The sequence below is a fragment of the Engystomops pustulosus genome, chromosome 2, assembly GCF_040894005.1.
Source record: "Engystomops pustulosus chromosome 2, aEngPut4.maternal, whole genome shotgun sequence".
NCBI classification, from domain to species: Eukaryota; Metazoa; Chordata; class Amphibia; order Anura; family Leptodactylidae; genus Engystomops; species Engystomops pustulosus.
Window position 1 is genome coordinate 58566351 of NC_092412.1, and position 21796 is coordinate 58588146.

A 21796-nucleotide genomic window follows, 5' to 3' on the forward strand; every position below is an offset into this window, starting at 1 on the left:
CAATTATAAAATATACAGTTTCGACTTACATACAAATTCAACTTAAGAACAAACCTACGGACCCTATCTTGTACGTAACCCGGGGGGGACTGCGTGTAGTGTAAATGCAGCCTTAGGATTTCTCTCACCTTCTCTCCTTTGATTTTGAGCTTTCGTTGTTCATGCTGAGTGCTTTCCACACAGTGGTTTTAGGCATCTCATCGGAGATATTAATGTCGGAGGGATCACATCTGAAACACAAATATGACCATCAAAGTAAGTCAAGGCAAATAATATAGGTTTTTACTTTTACTCTACTATTGGCTGGTATAATAATAACAATAATAAAAATAAACTTTATTTGTCCCAAAAGGGAAATTAAAGTATCACATCCACTTATATTTACATAGCACAACAAGTAATAAACAGAAATTTAAAAGAAATAAAACATCGTACATTGATGAAAAACATCAATACGGTACATTAGTATCACTTCTGGAGCATAGCCTCATTCAGTTACATAAGTTCCTCTTGTTGCACATTTTGATAAAACGCCATTCGCCATAGCGAGAGCTATGCAGAGACCTTGCTTTGGTCAGTGTAACTGCGCATGTGTGTCCACTAGCATTCAGCTCCGTAGGTGAAAGTGCACATTGATATACACTTTGAACACTAGGTGGCACCATCCTATGTCAGAAATGTTGTTACTCTTTAGGCCTCATTCAGACGGCCGTCTGTGGGGATGTATATGCGCCCGCATATACGTCCCCATAGACGGAAATGGTGGCCCGGCAGCGGCACAAATGTTTGGCACCGATCCGTGCCGTACATGGTCAAAAGATAGACCAAGCTCTATCTTTTCCCATGTCTGGGGCCGTGCAAGGCGGTTTTCTATGAAGGGGTAACCTCCATCTCCTCTCCAGCACACTGCGGTATGCCCACCCGTGTGAATGTACCCTTATCATGTTTTACTACCATGAAAATAGAAAATATTTGTTTATTTTTATGATATCAAAAACAGACATTCAAATAATTGCTTTTTATAGACTTTAAAGTGTAATATTTTATTCAGTAAAAATCTAATTATAAAGGGTATTAAAAGGAATACATTAAAAACAAATAATATAAAAAGATCAGTTTATATTTTATAATTTTTTTTATTTGTCAGTCCACTATATGTAGGCTTTAGGGCTGTGCTATTAATTTAATTTATTCGAATAATCTGCCCATTCAGAGAGCAAAATTTTGATTTTTGTTAAAATTGATATTGATTTTGAGCTCCACCCCTAGGGAGGAGATAACACCTGAGCTGGGAGCTCATAGTGGCAGCTGATAGAAGCTGGTCCTCCTCGCTTGCAGTCCTCCAGGGATATGGCAAACCTCAGGGGTAGACCTAACAGCAGAGCATGAAGCTCCTTTCCTTAGTAAGGCCTACAACAAAGAAAGATGAGGAGGATAGAGAAACAGTATATATACTTACCTTGTATTATTGTTTCTGCCAGGGCTGCCCAATAGTTTCCTGGTTTCTAGGGGGAGCTGTACTTTGTCATCTGAAGCCTGCAACATCTTCTCTGCCTCCTATAAAAGTTTACAGTAATTACTGAAATGCATTATTACTGCCCTTTGTTCATCACTGTACATAAAATTCTGAGCATTTTCTCCTAGTTGAGAAAGAAAGTTGATTTGTGACTTCACTTTAATTACGGCAAAGCCATAATCTTGCATTAATACCATTTGGGACAGATTAAAAGATGGCGTCTACAGAGAATTCAATAGAAAGTCTATTAGAACTTGGTATCAGACGCTGTAGATAGATCACACTATAGAAGATTAATTCTTCAGAATACTGGAATTGAAGTAAAATGACACAAAAATTGTATTACACTATAGTGACATCTAGTGGTAGTAATGGGTAATACAGATTTATAAAGACAATTTAAAGGAAATGTACCATACATTATGAAACATACCTTGAGAATGCTGTAGCTACACTGATGCAGAAACATATCTGGTTTAATCCCTGAACTATTATGAAAAATGATGATATTGAGGCTCTATCGCTCACGTGGCTGCTGCAGCACTTCTCCTCTTACCCTAATTATGCACTGCCTCAGAGAACACTGTATTCACTGTGTTGTCCCTGACAGGCAGTAGTAATCAATTGCTGCACCATACCGCAGCTACTGTGTATTGATCTGGACAGTTCAGGAAGCTCCATGTAATGTGTTTATGCACTGCTGCCAGTCTGCACCCAGCTTTCCCAAGGTCCTGAATTTTATAATTGTTTTTTGTGCAATACCACACGCTTCTGCATCGGTGTAGCTACAGCATTCTCAAGGTATGTTTGGTTCACAATGCATAAAAACAAATGGTAGATTTCCTTTAATTTTGGAGCTTTGTATAACCAGCTCAAGTTACAGCACAAGTTTCCTCTCATTCCCATAAACAATGGTCAATCGGATTTGCAACCTCTACCATCCAAAACGTAAGGATAATGGCATGCACCTTGCTAACAGTATGTAGTGTAGAGCAAAACCAATAAATTAGTATTTTAATAGTATGCTAAACTCTGGTTATATTAATGTACCAGTGAGTGGTTCATATACACTGTACATAAACATATAAGTGTCTCCTACAGGATCAGTTTCACATGAGCTATGGAGTATATATATGCATAGTACAGTCATGCAGAGCTGCAGGTTTCCCCCCTATACATGTCTATTCCCCTTACCTCCAGTTCCTTCGCTTTGTTCTTTGCATCTTCCAGCTTCTTCTTCTTACTCTCCGGCATCAGGTCGTCCAGCCAGCTCAGCTCCCGGTTAGTGAAACAGAAGTCCATCACCTTGCGGACAAACACCAGAGCTAGGACCTGTCACAAGTGAATAGTCACAACCATAAGTGGGTGTGTCAAGTATGTAAATCACTTCTCCTAATTATATACATGTTATTGTCAAGGCACACAGGGTGTCTGATGTATATTGCTCAACATGTTATTATTACATACTGCACCACACCGGAACAACCACACCTAATCCTCATTTATATTATCAGTGTCTTCTTTTAATATGTGACACATGATTTATATTCAGGCTATGAGAACCTTTCTGCTTCAAGAATAAATACATTCAGACAGAAACCTGTAGCACCCCGTTGCAATTCAATGGAGTCCAAATGTATTTCTAATGCTGCATGACTCCTTATACACAGACTACACCACTGCCACAAGATGTGCCAAATTTATAAAGTGGATATCACTTTAAGGTTTGGATGAAGAATAACATAAATAATGTCAAAACGTATTGAGCCCATAAAAGAGTGCACAAAGGGTGCTATACTAATGGCTGTGTAACCCGTCCCGCTGCAGCGCAGCACCCATCCACTCTCTTGCAGTGCCTGTAGCACCCAACAGGCTCTTTATTGTAAGCAGAGCAGATTATTGTCTGATCAAGGTATGGATAAATATATATTACCATCATAGGGAACACAATTGCAGCTGGAGAAGCCTTAATAACCCAGAGCAGAACCAGACACGTGAGCTGGATTATAGTGAAGAGATGGACTTTGCGCAGAGGAACGTGCCGCAGGTAGATGAAGTCAGGTTGGTGTTTGGCCGGCATTGCAAACAGAAGCAGACGGTCGAAGAACTGCAAAGTGAAAACAGAGAAATCAAACATAAACCATCCCGAGAAGAAAGAAATTAGCTGCTATTGGCGTTAGATTTGGTCTCATTATTATGTTAATTGTATGTCGCTCTTCGTAGTATAAACATATTTTCCTCGGATTCAGCAGCTGTTCTACTGCATATTTTAGCTTTGATCACTGGGACTGAATGTTTTTAGAGATCTAAAAATGAATGTCTTGGTAATAGAGATGAGCGAGCACTAAAATGCTCGGGTGCTCGTTATTCGGTACGAACTTTTCCCGATGCTCGAGTGCTCGTACCGAATAACGAGCCCCATTAAAGTCAATGGGAGACCCGAGCATTTTTTCACTAACACAACACATTAAAAGAACAGTAAATAATAACACATTCCACATGTTTCCAGATGTTTTAATTGTAAGAATACATTAAAAAAACACTATTCTTCACTTTACAGGTGTTCGCGCGTGTCTCCCGCTAAGTTCGGAGATGTGCGTCGAACATCTGGAATGTGAGGAATAGTGTTCTTTCAATGTGTTCTGCAATTAAATGGTCCTGTGTTCACTGTTTTCACTGTTTTAACTGTTTTTATTCTATTCTTCACTTTGCAGATGTTAGCGCGTGTCTTCCGATAATGTCGGAGATGTGCGCGCACATCAACAATGTGAAGAATAGTGTTATTTGAATGTGTTCTGCACTTAAATGCTCTTGTTTTCACAGTTTGCACTATTTTTATTCTATTCTTCACTTTGCAGATGTTCGCGCATGTCTCCCGCTAAGTTTGGAGATACGCGCTAACATCAGCAATGTGAAGAATAGAATAAAAACAGTGAAAACACAAGCATTTAAGTGCACATTGCAGAACACATTCAAATAACACTATTCTTTACATTGCTGATGTTCGGCGCACATCTCCGAACTTAGCGGGAGACACGCGCGAACACCTGTAAAGTGAAGAATAGTGTTTTATTAATGTATTCTTACAATTACATCTGGAAACATGTGTTATGTGTTGAAGAACAGTGTAAACACTGTTCTTCTGTGTCTTTTATTAATTTAATGCTCGAACTCGAGCCGGCGAGATACTCGTCCGAGTAACGAGCCGGTCCGAGTATGCTAATACTCGACCGAGCAGTATACTCGGACGAGTATACTCGCTCATCTCTACTTGGTAATACTTTGTGTTTATCATTTATGTTTGGTTCACACAGCTGGGGTGGAACTGTTTAATGTGGCTGAAGCAGGTTACCTGGAGGAAATACGACCGTGTGGGACCAGAAATCTACTATGAAAAATCAATCATGATCAAACCAGGGGCACTTAACATAGATCACGGCACTGTGACTGCTAATCTACATCTGTGGCCACGGCCTCCTTCCTTCTAAAATCAACTTTTAAAATTATGCTAATGAAGGGCTCCAGGGGGTCTTACCAGAGCCCCTCCATGCTGCAGATTCACTGTCTGTTACAGGGGGGGGGGGAGACTCAGAGACTGGGGTATCAGGCTAGGGTCTGAATAGAGGATGGCAGGTGTTGAGGATGGTAAGGATGAGGTCGGGATGTTCCCAGGTTTTGTATACTATCCTCTCAAAGGGTATAACCGAATCTACACCCATCTCAACACTATTGTTTTTTTATAGCAAGGAAGAGGGTCTCAGTAAAGAATTTTTAGTACATCTTGCCCATGGCTCTTCATCTAAAATGGCAAATAAACAAACTTCTGGGGTCACAAGCACAGGTTTCTCAAGTTATATTAACAGTAACTACAGTATTTTTCGGACTATAAGGCGCACCGGAGTATAAGGTGCACCATCAATAAATGCCTGCTAAAATGTCTAGTAGGCTGAATGACCAGCAGGTGGCAGACCTGTGCACAGTTCAAGGCAACTGTTGTCTGTAAGTACGGTTCATATATAAGGCGCACTGGACTTTAAGGCGCACCTTTGATTTCTGAGAAAATCAAAGGATTTTTTGTGCGCCTTATAGTCCGAAAAATACGGTACCTCAAACCAGAATGTTCGTAATACAGGACATGACTAGATTATGTCATCAAAATATGCCAGGGTAAGGTGGATGATATGAAGCCATATCATTTTGTTAACAGGTGAAACTTGTAAATGTTAACATAAAAGTTCTTGCTCCACATCATCATCCAGCAATGGGATCAGCTCCCTTCCATTTGGCCACTGAAGGTATGGCAGACCTAGAGGCCTTCAAGTTAATCAAATATGAGCAGATTTGGGATGTAAGGCCGCCTTGACCCTTGGACCTGTCAACTCCTATCAATGGGTAATCAGAAAGGTGGGAGGGGGGGGGGGTACTTGGAATCGAGAGGAGAGAGCATGCTGGAGTTGGAGATACCTATAAAACTGCCATGGTGAAACATCGTGTTGTTCCCTAATTTGATCAAAAAATATGAGGCCATTATCAGAGTACAGTTCCTTTTGACAAATAGAAAAACCCAAAATTGAATATCCTGCAGCTGAGGAAGGGAAGGGTTGTTCCACAGAGGAGTTTCAGCAATGATAGCATCAGGAGGGTCCAGTAGCCTAGCCGAGCTCCAGAACGACTGGGTAGTAAGATGCACCGGAAGTAACCTACCACCAAAGATGGCAGTACCTTCTAGTACCGGCCAGCGGTCCCTTACCTCTGGATTCTTTATCTTAGTCCCATGCTGCAATAGTCAACTGTAAGGTGTCTGTAATGGCATTTAATTGATAATCCTTATTCCCATTACAGCAAAAAATTTTGAAAATCCAATTGTCACTGGGACAAAAAAAAATTTGCCTGGAGCTACAACTATAAACTATACAGTTCCAACTTCCATACAAATTCAACTCAAGAACAAACCTAAAGAACCTACCGTATCTTGTATGGAACCTGGGGACTACCTTTACGTACAGTTAGGGCCAGAAATATTTGGACAGTGACACAATTTTCGCGAGTTGGGCTCTGCATGCCAGCACATTGGATTTTAAATGAAACCTCTACAACAGAATTCAAGTGCAGATTGTAACGTTTAATTTGAAGGGTTGAACAAAAATATCTGATAGAAAATGTAGGAATTGTACACATTTCTTTACAAACACTCCACATTTTGGGGCTCAAAAGTAATTGGACAAATAAACATAACCCAAACAAAATATTTTAATTTTCAATATTTTGTTGCGAATCCTTTGGAGGCAATCACTGCCTTAAGTCTGGAACCCATGGACATCACCAAACGCTGGGTTTCCTCCTTCTTAATGTTTTGCCAGGCCTTTACAGCCGCAGCCTTCAGGTCTTGCTTGTTTGTGGGCCTTTCCGTCTTAAGTCTGGATTTGAGCAAGTGAAATGCATGCTCAATTGGGTTAAGATCTGGTGATTGACTTGGCCATTGCAGAATGTTCCACTTTTTTGCACTCATGAACTCCTGGGTAGCTTTGGCTGTATGCTCGGAGTCATTGTCCATCTGTACTATGAAGCGCTGTCCAATCAACTTTCAGCATTTGGCTGAATCTGGGCTGAAAGTATATCCCGGTACACTTCAGAATTCATCCGGCTACTCTTGTCTGCTGTTATGTCATCAATAAACACAAGTGACCCAGTGCCATTGAAAGTCATGCATGCCCATGCCATCACGTTGCCTCCACCATGTTTGACAGAGGATGTGGCGTGCCTTGGATTATGTGCCGTTATCTTTCTTCTCCAAACTTTTTTCTTCCCATCATTCTGGTACAGGTTGATCTTTGTCTCATCTGTCCATTGAATACTTTTCCAGAACTGAGCTGGCTTCTTGAGGTGTTTTTTGGCAAATTTAACTCTGGCTTGTCTATTTTTGGAATTGATGAATGGTTTGCATCTAGATGTGAACCCTTTGTATTTACTTTCATGGAGTCTTCTCTTTACTGTTGACTTAGTGACAGATACACCTACTTCACTGAGAGTGTTCTGGACTTCAGTTGATTTTGTGAACGGGCTCTTCTTCATCAAAGAAAGTATGCGGCGATCATCCACCACTGTTGTCATCCGTGGACGCCCAGGCCTTTTTGAGTTCCCAAGCTCACCAGTCAATTCCTTTTTTCTCAGAATGTACCCGACTGTTGATTTTGCTACTCCAAGCATATCTACTATCTCTCTGATGGATTTTTTCTTTTTTTTCAGCCTCAGGATGTCCTGCTTCGCCTCAATTGAGACTTCCTTAGAGCGTATGTTGCCTGGTCACAGCAACAGCTTCCAAATGCAAAACCACACACCTGGAATCAACTCCAGACCTTTTAACTACTTCATTGATTACAGGTTAACGAGGGAGATGCCTTCAGAGTTAATTGCAGCCCATAGAGTCCATTGTCCAATTACTTTTGATCCCTTGAAAAAGAGGAGGCTATGCATTACAGAGCTATGATTCCTAAACCCTTTCTCCGATTTGGATGTGGAAACTCTCATATTGCAGCTGGGAGTGTGCACTTTCAGCCCATATTATATATAATTGTATTTCTGAACATGTTTTTGTAAACAGCTAAAATAACAAAACTTGTGTCACTGTCCACATATTTCTGGCCCTAACTGTATGTATGTATGTATACTGCCTGTGTATAATTGCTGCACTTCCTTTACCCTGGTTGCCCTGGCAGCTATGGAGGCCCTAAGCAGCTACATTGTATCTCACCAGAGATTTCCTGAAAGCAATTACTGGGGCATCTGGGAACATTTAGCTGTGAGAGGGGAATAATGCTCTGCCAATCTTCCAGCGCTATGAGAGACATAATCTGTCTTCCCTCCAATAAAGACACAATGTACTGTCTCCTGAGCTCCAGTGAAGTGACGTTCCGTGTAGCGCACTAATGTATGTGTGCTGGCGTTCACCCGGGCAGAATACAGCAGGATGAACCACATTAAGGAACGTTGGCAGAAATGCCAGCTGGGTTAATTATTAAAAGCGATCCCGCTATGAAGAGATTTACTATGTACTCTCTGATGACCTCTGCTTTTTCATGAAGTGCGGCTCAATTGACTTTGTTATCTCTGATAGTACGGTTCTTGAATATTTATTAGACCGTGATGTCCATCTGCAGGCACAATATTCAAAGGACTAAAGAACTAAAGGTATACAAGTCCAATTTAAAGTGGCCCTCAACTTACTTATAGATCCAGGCACTGTGACTGGTAATCTTCTTATATTTTTTTTTTTATTTCTATGGCCTCCTTTCTTATAAAATCAACTTTTAAAATAATGCTAATGAGCCAGAAAGGTGTTACCAGAGCCCCTTTGTACTGTAACTTCACAGGATGTTACACCATGCAGATGGAAAAGGGTTTATAGGTAAATGGGAGAGATTTCACATAAAAGAGATAAATCTAGAAAGGACAATTCATACTCAACCTGAAGGGATAATAGTTCAATGGGGTAAAATGTGGTGTCCAAAATCAGAGTCCATTTATATTTCACCAACCAAACAAGCATTTGGCCTATAGTACATGAGCTTGATACCATTTTTGTCACATATTTTTGGTCAGGATCATCAACAACAAAAAATGTTCACACTAAAGTCCCATTAATGGAAGACAGACACTTCTTTACTATGTGAGTAAAAGAAGTGTCCTGCCTTATCTTACTATTGTGTCAGTGTTGGAAAAAAAGGCAGAAACAGCATAAGAACTGCAAGATACCAAAGATTTGCCAGGTTACAGGTTACTGCTGCAAAAGCTAAAATACAAATTTGATTTCTCTGACCTGTTTTTGCCAACAAATTGTAAGATACCACTATACCAAACATGGAGGATCACATGTGAAAGGAAAATCTACAATAGTACATATACGTATAAAAGGAAAAATTCATGTTTTCACTAGTAATAAACAAATGGATATTTACCTGAATGCCTCTTAATGAAGAGACCCCCATATACAGAAATACTCCATAGAGTACAGGCATTGGAATAAACTGGAAAGAAACGTTGTGTAAGGTTACATTATGTAATATTTTATACTGAAAAATAGTATTTATTATGTTCCCCTCAGACACAGAAAATATTATTATTATATATTTTCAGTAAGCAGATATTGATATTCATAGATAAAAAAGAAACATGGATGCTGATAATACTGGGGGTGGTGTTATAGGGGCACAGATTTCCTCTGCTAAAGCAGTATTACATAATAATAACAATAAATAATAATTATTCTGTTTATTTATATAGCGCCATCATATTCTGCGGTGCTGTACAGATCATGGGGGGGGGGGGCATATACAAATAAAATAAGAGCAATAACATTGTCAGATGAAACAATAGGGGTAAAAGGCCCTGCTTGCAAAGGCTTACACTAAGTAGCATCATTTGTAAGGCATAAAAAAAATCAGTCTAGTATCTAGCTTTGATGCAGAGCATAGTAAATATTGGGAGCCCACCAGACACATGCCGCTGTATAATGAAACTGGAGCTTGAGGCCACACCCATGATGCACTGCACTGCTGGTTAAGGGTGTTTTCACACATGGTGGCAGTATTGAGTTTACAAAATGCATACGTTAACGCGATCTTAATGCATGTGTTAAGATAGTGTTAAAGCATGCATTTGTTAACTGTGCATTAACATGTGAATTAACATTGCGTTAAAGCATGCGTTTTGGAAACGCATTGTGGACAGCAATGTAATCAGGGAACTCTCCTCTTCTCAGCTGTCGTATTGCGCCACGTGTGAACGAGCCCTCAGGCTAAAAATGAAAATGTATCTGCATTCAGGCCACACTGTAGAGCTGTCAGGATCCTTTTAAACAATAAGAAATAAAAAGAGGGAATGGATTCCATATGCTAAACACCTCTACCATGTTTAAAGAGTAACTGTAAATCTTGTAATAGCTCTTGGGATGTAAAACAACTTTACCTATTATCTTTGCTACCTAAATCTAGCAGTTTCTTTGCTATATGCCTCAGATTACCTCAGAGCTGCAGTAGCTGCTTCCACTACCTCTGCTGACAAGCCCCAGAGTCTGTATTATAAACTAATCTAGAAATTCTACAGACTCCTTGGAGGGGAGGAGCTGCTGCTCCCTGCTCACAGAGGAGGAGGTCATCTGACAAAGCTCTCTCTGTGCATGTAGCAGAGCTGGACATGTTCCAAGACTGTGTATACAGAGGTCTCCTGCACGGAATAGTGAGGTACAAGATCTCCCCTGTTCCCGATCAGTTCCTCCATCCCAGTCTGTGATTCTACAGAACTTTCTCTGTCTCTCTCTGCACCTCATGCTGCTCCCCTCCCCCATATTGTCATGGGCAGTATCAGCACTGTGCAGATAAGCTATGAACCCTTACAGTGCTCACACTGAACTGGCAGATACTTCATGTACTAATGATTTCTACCACTTACTACATGTTCCCTGCTCCTCCATGTGAGGGAAGCTGCCAGGCTGTCACCATATACATCCTGTATGTGCTCTGTGCAGTGTTGTTTGGATTTACTTGTGGGAAACTAAATGGATTTAATGCTAAATTACTTTGAGAGACAACAAAAGGCATCATGGAATCTGTGGGCAATCTAACTTGCCTCAGCTTGAAGGCATAGACTGACAGATATTAGTCTCCACCCACTTCAACTCTGGTGAGAAAGATTTTTGTCAAACACTTTCAGAACAGAAAATGCCAGAACTTTAGAAATAATAGAACGAGCAGCAAAAAGTAGGCTTAGGCTTGTTCTGTTTGTTTTTAAAGGGGGGGATCACGTATAATAATTTGGTAAAATTATTACAACTTTACAGTTATGATTTAAATCCAGTGTTATTAGTATATGGTAACCCTAGAGTATATAGTAGGTGATATAAGAAGGTAGATGCATACAACTATAGTGTACTGCAGGTCGACATAACATACATAACATGATTCTTCCACTGAGTTTATAGTCTAGCAGGATAAACACATCTCTGTCTATGTAGGTCATAATGATTAAGGGAGTTGTCCAAAAATCACTTGTTAGGGTTTTAATGTCTTTTGTTTTTATTTAGCTTGATAGAAGCATATAGGATGACAAAAGCTGTGTGATGCAATAAGAAATTATAATACATGTGGTAACCCGTGACTCCACATTACTATAGTATATTCAGTGTCTGTTCTTATGTATCTGTTGTCTATATGTAGTGGTGAGGCCCCTTTACTCCCAGGATGGCCAGTGGTGTACATTTATACATTTTGTACACTTATATATTTATTAATATTTAAGTATCATATATATAGTAAATATAAATCAAGGTATAGAATAATTATTATAACTTATTAGTTATTTCTATAGTAGTTATCATGTACATAATCATCCAATAATAGGACTTCTAATATACTTTTCCTCTCTCACATATACACTAAGGCTGGGTTCACAACACGTTATTTGTATACGCTAAGAGTAGAAGGGGGGAAAGCACCCAACGTATACACGCTTAGTGCATAAATTGACAACAACTATGCCTCCATCTCGCCACTAAACATCCTGTATGACCAAAAATGCAAGTAGCAAGTTACATCTTTTCATCCTGCAGCCTCTAGCTGAGCGACATATGTGTTTAGTGGAGACATTGGACAGCTAGGAGAGCAGATGCAGTGTACAGCCCCGTCGAACGCATACATTGCTCAGCAGGAGGGGGGACCAGGTGATGTCACTGCCCAGGACAGTGACATCAGTGGGGAAAACCCTCTTCAATGGCAGCAGCCAATCCCATGCTGCTGCCGATATACAACCTCCCCCCCCCTTGCGCGAATTCAGGGGGGGGGGCGTGGGGTCCCTAGATGACGTATCCCACTGCGTAGGCATATATTGGAATATGTCTGTGCCATATGTTGTAAGGACACGTTGGAATCCTCCTTACAAAGTATGCACAAAAACTAGGTGTGAACCCAGCCTTAGGTTTATGAGGATATATAAAAGCAACATATAGTGATACAATGCCAAGTGCATAGATACATTATTTCAGTCAATCACATACCTTCAACACAGTAGTCATAAAGACGGAGCAACCCATAAGCACAAAGATCATCAAGCCGGTCACTCTCTGTTCCCTGATACCAAGAAATTTTGGCTGTTCTCCAGGAGCAGAACATTCAGATTCTAGCTTAAGACTATTGACATGGGTAATGGAGAGGACAGTAGCAGCAACAAACCATGGTAATCCCATGATAGAGCAGATGCCCAGCATCAGCCCCACCATCAGCAGATCCAAGTGGTAGCCGCATCCTTTCTGTGGAGTGGAAATTATTATCAATCTGTTTAGAATTACATCAATGTTACTGTAGATATAGTAGTAAAGCAGTGTTTCATTATCATTGGCGTTAAACTGCACTTGATCTGAAATGTTCTAATCTTGCATCACAAAACAAAAAAAGAAATAAACACTACATTAAGAGTTAGTCTTTTAATGGTCAGGTGTCAGTGCCTTGAAAAGCTGGGTAGGAGTTGGGACACACAGCTCCTGCGAGAGGGGGTCTGCTCTGGTGCCGGGGAATAGAATAATAATCCAGAAAAGCCCTCAATTAGTACTCCATGAGTAGGCCGCTCCAGTCCAATTGAAATGGCTATAACGGTCAACTGATGTGAGAGCGGTGCTGCAGGTCCCCTTCCTGGACACAGGTGAGCAATGTTGTAGCCATGTTACCTGCCTCATTACCCTAGCACCAGTCAAAGCCAAGAGAAGTTAAGCTGTACATTGGGGTAGGCAGTACCTGAATGAGTGGGGAAACACAAGAATTGAAGGATGCACTATAAGCATGAATTAGAGCAACACTATATTAATTGGGGTTGGCATTATATGAATTTTTAACTGATGGGGGCACAATATGAATTTGAATGAGTGGGGCAGTATGAGAAATGAGGGAGGCATTATGGGGGAAATTCATTAATGTGTAGCAGGTTCCATCATTGTGATGATGAATCTGTCACACTATAAGACTGCCGAGTTCTTCTTTTAGACCTGCTTTTTAGCGTTTCGTCTCTTCCTTAATTTTTTGGCTCACAGACTATTTTCTGCCTTTCCATACCGTCTTTTCTGGAAAAAGAGGATATGGCTCTATCTTTTATGTGGCTACAGCTCGGAACGGTGAACGCAACAAGAGCCTGTGCCTCATAGCTGTCTACGGTCGTGTGCATGGGGCCTAAGGGAATAACATGTACTACAGGTTGATCATTAGAATTTGTTCATATTCACAAACACAAGGTGAGAGATGAACTGTGTTTATTCTGTGCTGTTTTTTCAAACATACTAGACTAGCGCTTGTGCCCATCTATCCATTTGCAGTACAGAAGTTAGGAGCTCTGACACCAATCTGATATTGACCTATGACCTTTCCTGGGATAATTCTTAAAATACAAAGTATAAAATGTCTTACCTTTAGTTTATGCTCCTTCCTGTTTATAATAACAGCAGTAATCTGTTGGTCCATAAATATCAAAATGGTGCACAAGAGGGCAGGGATCACTGTAGGGAACACTGTCCACCAGGGGTTTGGTCCAATAGGATTTACAAACCAACCACGATCATCTCTGGTTGGCTTTAATAAAAGAGAAAATAAGTACATAAGTATAAATCTACATTATATAGACACATATAAACAGTGGTGCAGATTTATCAAGCTGTCTATAATTAAGAAGTTTCTTAGTTGCCAATGGCAACCGATTACAGCTCTCCTTTAAAATATTCATGAGCACTGGTAAAATGAAAGCTGAGCTGTAATTGGTTGCCATGGGAAAACTCTTAGGCAACATTATAAATCTCCCCCAATGACTTGTTCTTTGTCATACACAACTAAAAAAAGAATTAAATGTTGCAAATGTATATGGTATTTTTAGGGAAGTGTAAACAAATCTTTAGTCATTAGAAACAAACATAAGTGGAAGTTACAATTAGCTGAACCTATCTTTTATGTAACACGGAGACTGCCTGTATTTACTTTATATAGTACAGCGCCTCTAGATACTTTATTGTAAACGCAATGCATCATTTATCATATAGCCCAAAATATACTAATGAGAGCAACATCCGAAAAAATAAAATATCTGCAGCAAAAAAGGATATTACCAATACAGTCCTGGAAGCCCTGTTACCATGAAAATGCAGTCCTAGGACACTATGGGGGTCATTTACTAAGGGCCCGATTCGCGGTTTCCCGACGTGTTACCCGAATATTTCCGATTTCCCCTGGGATTTTGGCGCACGCGATCGGATTGTGGCACATCGGCGCTGGCATGCACGCAATGGAAAGCGGGGGGCGTGGCCGAATGGAAACCCGACAGATTCGGAAAAACCACGCTTTGAAAAAAAAGAAAATGTGTCGCGGAGCTTGCACTTACCTTCACTCAGCCCGGCTCGGTGTACTTCAGTGCGTTCCGGGGAACTTCAGCACAGCAGCGCCACCTGGTGGACGTCGGAGGAACTGCCTTAATGAATCCCGGCCGGACCCGAATCCACCGCAGAGAACGCACCGCTGGATCGCGAATGGACCGGGTAAGTAAATCTGCCCCTATGTGCAACCTGCTCAGCTCATCCTGCTCTATAACATGCTGTCTGCAGATAGGACATTATACAATCCACTTGGCTCCTCCTCCTCTATAACATGTTGCCTGCAGATAGGACATTATACAATCCACTTGGCTCCTCCTCCTCTGTAACATGCTGCCTGCAGGACACTCTGTACAATCTGCTCAGCCACGCCTGCTTTATAATATGCTGCCAGAACACAAAACTGCATTCTCATGGTGAAAGATTACAGGTTCCCTTTTAATGCAACAGAATAATATTTTTTCTTCTGTTCCTCCAACATGCCAAAGGAATACTTCTCAGCATTCCCTTGCTAAAAATTTTTTTAATAATGTTCACCATCAACATCAAGGTCAACAAAAACATTTATTTTATGGTATTGAATCTAGACAACCATTTTATTATTTATCTTACCTTAAATTCATTGGGGACTTGAAGCTTTGGTGAGGGCACTCCAATTAAATAATCCACAATCACCATGGTCAGGATTGTGAGGAATACTGCAAAGTCACTGATCATTGACCGCACCTGAGTGCAAAAATGGACATTATAATTAGAATGATTTTCCAGATGCAGATGTAGTAGAGGAAGTTTGTGATGGAAAAAAGTCCTATATGATTCAGACTTTTGAGTTTAGGTGAGAGGTATCACAGGTGCACATTCCATGATTCATGTAGTGCCCATAGTTGTGGGCTGCTGGCCTTGAGGAGAGTTACGGTATTAAGATGCAGAATATTATATAAACAACATATACAGCTATTACACGGGTTCAGTTTTGTCCTGCCTGTATTTTTAGGATAAAATGATATCACAAACTACAGGGTTTTTTTTACTCTTATTGTCATGGTTCTAATGGCGCCATATAAGCTAATCCTTGGCCTGAATAATGGTCAGGTATTAGCCCAAACTTCACATGTACAATATATATGAAGTCATTACTATTACTTCCCGTCTGACAAGGCTAAAAGCCACGGAGATTGTAGAGCGGTCACAGGAACCAAAAAGGAGCACAAGACAGCTGAGAGTTTACCATATTTTTCTCTATTTCTCATGTAATATGGTGTAATAGCACCAGATTTCTGCATAACGTACCTTGGTAGGAAAATAGCGACTCGTTTTAAATGTTTTCAATGTGCTGGACAGTGCAAATGTGGTGAAAAACAGGATACAGGACCAGAAGAGGACATCAGGAGTGTACGGCCCGTGGTGTCCGCAGGCAGGTCCCACAAACTCTCCATGCAACATTTTACAATTCTGAAAAAACAAAATACATGAAAGAGCTCACATAGATTAGCCATTTGTTACTTAGAGAATGGACTTTAGACTGAGGGGGTGGAGATGTCACCATGTCACCAAAATTTTTGAAGATACGGGTAGAAAAGATGACTTTCATGGTGACCTCACATTGGACATTAGTGCATGTCCGAAATCTTTCTTCTGTTTGCTAAAAGTTATCATCAGAGCCGGTAACATTCACAGATAAATATAAGATAAAGTTCTCATTTCCGTTAACATCTAAGTGTATAGGTGAGATAGGGAAACTAACAATGGGGCTTATTTACGAAGGGTCGGCAGAACCCCCCCCCCCCCTTTTAGTCGGATTTTGGAAATTTTCGGGACTGGTAAGTAAATGTGCCCCAATGTGTCCATTATTTTGGGGATTTAGAGAGTGACATTTAGGGATGGATTTGGTGCTTTTCTCCATTACCTTTATTGATATGAAACATGCACATTGGTATATCATAGCTGCGCCTATTAGATGAGGGCAGTCCCAATAGGCCATTGGTTGACTATGTGTGACTGTCTGTGTTCTTGTGATCAGTAGGAAAACATGTTGCCAGAAAAACAAGAGTTTTGCCCATAGTATAGACACAATTCATTTCCTCCATGAGGTTGCGTTTACATTTAGTTTTAAAAGGCAATACAATAGCTGAAGAGAAGAGATTTGCCTCATTACATTGCCAATAACATTTGCAAAACACAATGCATTTAAATCATGTTAACATTATGTTAACACTATTTTAATGCTGTGTTTACTCGCAGCCTTATGGAAATACATGCCTGTAAACCACCACCTTTATCTTACAAAGATTCCAGTTTGACGTGGGGATGTAAAAGAGAGATGCAAATATAGGAAAATTTGAATGAAGCAAATTCTGCAAATCGAGTTTCTTTCTCTAGTGGACTCAGGCCAGTACATACAATGGGGGAGATTAACAGAAGTGTCTGAGGGAAGAACTGTTCTAGTTGCTGATGGAAACCAATCAGAGCTCAGCTTTCATTTTTAAACAGCTGTTTATAAAACTAAACCTGAGCTCTGATTGGTTTCCATCAGCAACTAGAACAGTTTTACCTCAGACATTTCTGATAAATCTCCCCTAAATGCATTTCTTTATTTAAAGAGAATTTTTAATATGTCTCTTTATAACTGGCACCCACATGTCAACATTAAGACATGCCCTTTACAACGGTGCCCCTCATAATTGTTGGTACCATGTACAGATAACTGATCCATGTGAATACAGCTAAAGAAATACCGACTAGTTACTTTATATTGTACACTGATACTCTCTGGCAGGCGAGTTACAATGTAGGTGACCTGAAAGTCCCACTATTTCCTATACTTACACTGACTGTGAGGTTGGCCCACTCATCTTCAGAAAGGCTGATGTTATTTTCTCTCCAGAACAGTAAGGTATTGTTGGAAGGCGCCTCTGGAGCAGCACATTTACAGCTAAACAAAATAAATATGGAGGACAATTGTACATCTTTAAAAAGAAATAATGTAATAATTATCAGTTCTAAGAAACGAGTAACTCAAACATTCAGTTTAGCCAGTTTACATGTTATTTCTTCATATTCCTTCATTGTGTATACATAGAGGAAGGTAAACTGGTTTTCCTATACGTCACCTGCACAAAGGTGTAGACAGCAGCATGTAATATGGATATCACTCCCTGTGCAGGTCTCCACAAGCACGGCTTCGTGCAGAGGAGATCAGTTTGTATATATAAAATTATGTGAAGAGAAAAGCTCAATAATGTCCCCTGGAAATAGTGTTGTGTACCCCTAACAAACACTTCATAACATAGGCATGAACTAACCTTTAAATCTGCACTTCTTAAAATATATCAACTTAAAAAAAATCTAAGAAAATGTAAAGACTTAGGCTACATTCACACTGACGTATGGGGGACGTATATACGGCCGATATACGTCCCCCATAGACGACAATGGGCACACGGCACCCTACGAGAGCGGTACGGTGCAGCATACGTGCAGCACCGTACTGCTCCGTACCCCGGAAAAAGATAGGACGTAGTACGGCGCTGTGAGCCATATCTTCCTATGGAGAGCTGCGCTCACTTCCTCCTCCTCTCCCCATGCTAAGGCTACATTCACACGATGTATGCTCGTAGTACGGCAGGCATACATCGGCGCCGATGAGAGGAGCAGGGGGTGAGCGGTCAAAAATGGATGCAAACCGTTTTTTAAACGGACTGAAAACGCATGTTTCAAAACAGACTAAAAACGCCATCTGGCATCACTCTTAGGATCCTTTCACACAAGGCTTTTTTTTAATGCATTTTTACACACATCCCATAAACGCACACGTTTTTATATGTTACCATGTATTTGGCTAATTTGAAAGTGTATTTCTCCATTGCTGAATTACGGTGCGGTGTCCCAATGCTAACACAGCTACTTATACTTCCAGCATTAGTGAAAATGCTTCCAAACTCGCCAAACGCATGGTAACATATATAATATTTTTATATATAAGGTATCCAAAAAATGCCACGTGTTCATGTGTAAGGACAAGTGTGCACATACAGTGCGCTAAACATACTATAGACTTGGGATTCTGAGGGTGTTAGCGCCCTCTAAAGGTAGCTGCATAAAGGCAGGACTTTATTATGGTCATTAGATTTAAAGGTAACCTGTCACCATAACATGTCTGTTATCAGGACAAGAGAAGTGACACCGCCTTGGACTGTACCAGGTTTGCATTTTATCTTCTATAAGGATCCGTAAATGTCAGAGGACATAGTTTGGCTAGGAGTAAATGAGAGTGCTGGAGATAAGAGAGCGCTATGCACAACGAATGCAGCGAAAAGACGCTTGTATGGTCAGATGATCCATCGATTAGTGCGAACGGGACCAATGTCCTTCAGATTCCTGGTGTTATAAGCAGTCGGACCCTCACGTTCAGTGGTCTTTGATAGAGGATATTTTGCAAACCTGGTACAACACCTTTGAAGAATATATTTGTACATTCTTTGTTGTTGTCCTTGCTCACAAATGGATTTGATGACATGGAAGGACTTCTGCTCCTTCTAAATATTGTCTATAGCTTATCCCTCGCTGCCATCTCTCTACTCACAAAATACCATCCATTCTTTGCCGAGAAGGGAGAACACTTACTAATAAAGGGTCAGCTTGTCCAGTTGGCTGTGCATGTGCACGGGATATGTCTCTCCCAAGTGTATCAGCTTCTCTATGGCTTCATAGATAAAAATAATACAAATCAGAGAGGCAAATGCTTCTTCTGTGAAACGGGTAATGTAACAAACCAAAGAGCTGGCATCAGTGGCAACCAGAACAATGCAGAGGAAAGCTGTCCACAGCCCAATGCACGCCCTCAGTGACAGATATGACAGGTCATATTCTCTAGAGAAGAGACAGACAACAGTTAATATAATGGATAGAGGCAGGCAGCGCTTGCATGCAGGGCAAGAGTAATAATGAAAGACAAACATGCTCTATGACTCAGGTAGCACAATGCTGGGAGACAGCGGCACTGAATGTGCCGGGGCTTTCTATTCAATTCAAAGGCGGCTTCAGCTTCAAAGACATTGTTTTATGATGATTATTTTTTGGATGGTTCTAGACTTTGCTGTGATCTCTTCAAATACTGAACAATTGATTATTCTATTATAGAGAAGGAAGATTTATGTCCACAAACTTTCCCCACCTTGATATATTGGAAAGGATCACAGTAATGTCTTTCTATATTTTAGAAGATTTAGCTCTTTGAACACTGTATTCAAATGACCTATTAAGAGTTACATGGGTGAAGAGGAGTCGCACCATGGCAATGTGCCTTTTTTGGGGGAAGCCATAGCCCAGGATTAGAGTGGCCTGGGGCTGAGGCCTAGCAGGGTGGTCACAGTACCCCTCCCATAACTGTTGATTCTCCCATTATGCATTGGGGCTGTAAGGGACACTGTAAGAATGGGAAATTAACAAGCGCAGTAGCTCACAGCCGGCGACACGCCCGCTTCTGGGGAGCTCTGAGTTTGCTGGCAGAGAGCTACTGTGTTTGCGCAGAGCTCAAATGATGCCCAGAAACAGGCCCGAGTGGATAGAGGAGGGTCAGCAGTGGCTACTAGTAGCATGGAGCAAGCTGTCTTAAGCTACTCCATGCTCCCAGTAGCCTTAGAAATTAATTTGCATATTCCAGCATTAAATCTTATTTCGGCAGCAGGCGCATCCCTGGATTAGAGAAAAAAGGGATACAGCTGCTGCCCGGACAGGGAATCTACCATGGGGAATTTCTCAGAAAGTAGATTCCCCATTGTAGATTTCCTTAAAAAATCCCTAATTAATCCCGATAGTTAGTTGCTAATTTTTGAAGACAAAATTTGAAGGAAGTCAGGAAGGAAAAATCTGATTTTTGCATCTCAGTAAGAAAACACATTTATTAATCAAAGGCGTCATTACGTTTTACTCACAACATGAATAAAACATGCAGTCAAATACAAAGGAAATTGCACATATTCTATAAAAGTGTAGGAACAATCATGGAAATAGATTTGCCATTTAGAAGAGAAAAACTAGTGGATGTTGTGACTAGGTTAAATGGGGGAAAAATAAAATTCCACCCCACTATACAAACAGTGTTTCCTGATGAACAATGGGGAGATAATTGTGACATTTCGCTCTATATCATCTCTGTGCCCTGTACATTAGAAGAGGCCTAGAAGAGATTAATACATCAGAGGGAAAGATGCTGTAAAATATAGCACCTGGTGGTGCATGCTGCATTGTTATATGGACCCTTTATTCTTTGCATTTAAGTTCTTATGTGTTTCACTTACTAATAATAATAATTCTATATTTATATAGTGCCTACAGATTACGCAGCGCTGCACAAAGCATGATCCATTACGCAGGTAGAAAAGCAATCATGGATGACCAAGTATGGGTCACTTGAAGACAACATGATACATTTACACATTTTTCTGAAAGGTTAAATCTTACTTGCAAAACTTAAAAAGAATCTTCTCGAACACCAACACGGGTCCGGTACTTCCCAAAATGGTGAGCGGCTGTCCAGCAAATAACGAATAAGCGATTCCTGTCATAGAAGCACCAAACAGGGATTCTATTGCACTCTGTAGGGGCACAAGCAGTAGTTTATTCAGTGAGCAGCTCATAGAAGACAACACATCAATGCAAATCTTATTAAGCCAACAACAGGCGGCCTTAATAAAAGCAGTCTCCATGTGACTAGCCCTTTCATAGAAGATGGGAAGATCGAATTACTGTACAACATTTATTACTTTAAGTGATTTGCCCACCCTGGTGAATTAAGATGGTGACAGAACAGTGTCGGAGTAGCGTAATTGGGGATCTCTACTTATCTGTACATTAAAAATATTGACATCAAGGCGCTGGGCAAAGCC

At 40.6% G+C, this 21796-nt stretch overlaps 1 protein-coding gene across 2 annotated transcripts in view; it reads right to left on the bottom strand.

The window, feature by feature from the left end:
• Positions 1-21796, bottom strand: part of LOC140117742 (electroneutral sodium bicarbonate exchanger 1) — a 113797-nt gene that overhangs the window by 2690 nt on the left and 89311 nt on the right. For both annotated transcript variants that reach the window (XM_072134761.1, XM_072134762.1), the window contains 12 exons: positions 21372-21505; positions 19533-19778; positions 17736-17841; positions 16200-16361; positions 15522-15635; positions 13960-14121; positions 12564-12815; positions 9472-9540; positions 3450-3623; positions 2711-2848; positions 1460-1557; positions 129-230 (listed from right to left, as the gene is read on the bottom strand). In XM_072134761.1, coding sequence (XP_071990862.1) covers positions 129-230; positions 1460-1557; positions 2711-2848; positions 3450-3623; positions 9472-9540; positions 12564-12815; positions 13960-14121; positions 15522-15635; positions 16200-16361; positions 17736-17841; positions 19533-19778; positions 21372-21505 — 1757 coding nt within the window. The remainder of the gene's footprint in view (positions 1-128; positions 231-1459; positions 1558-2710; positions 2849-3449; positions 3624-9471; positions 9541-12563; positions 12816-13959; positions 14122-15521; positions 15636-16199; positions 16362-17735; positions 17842-19532; positions 19779-21371; positions 21506-21796) is intronic.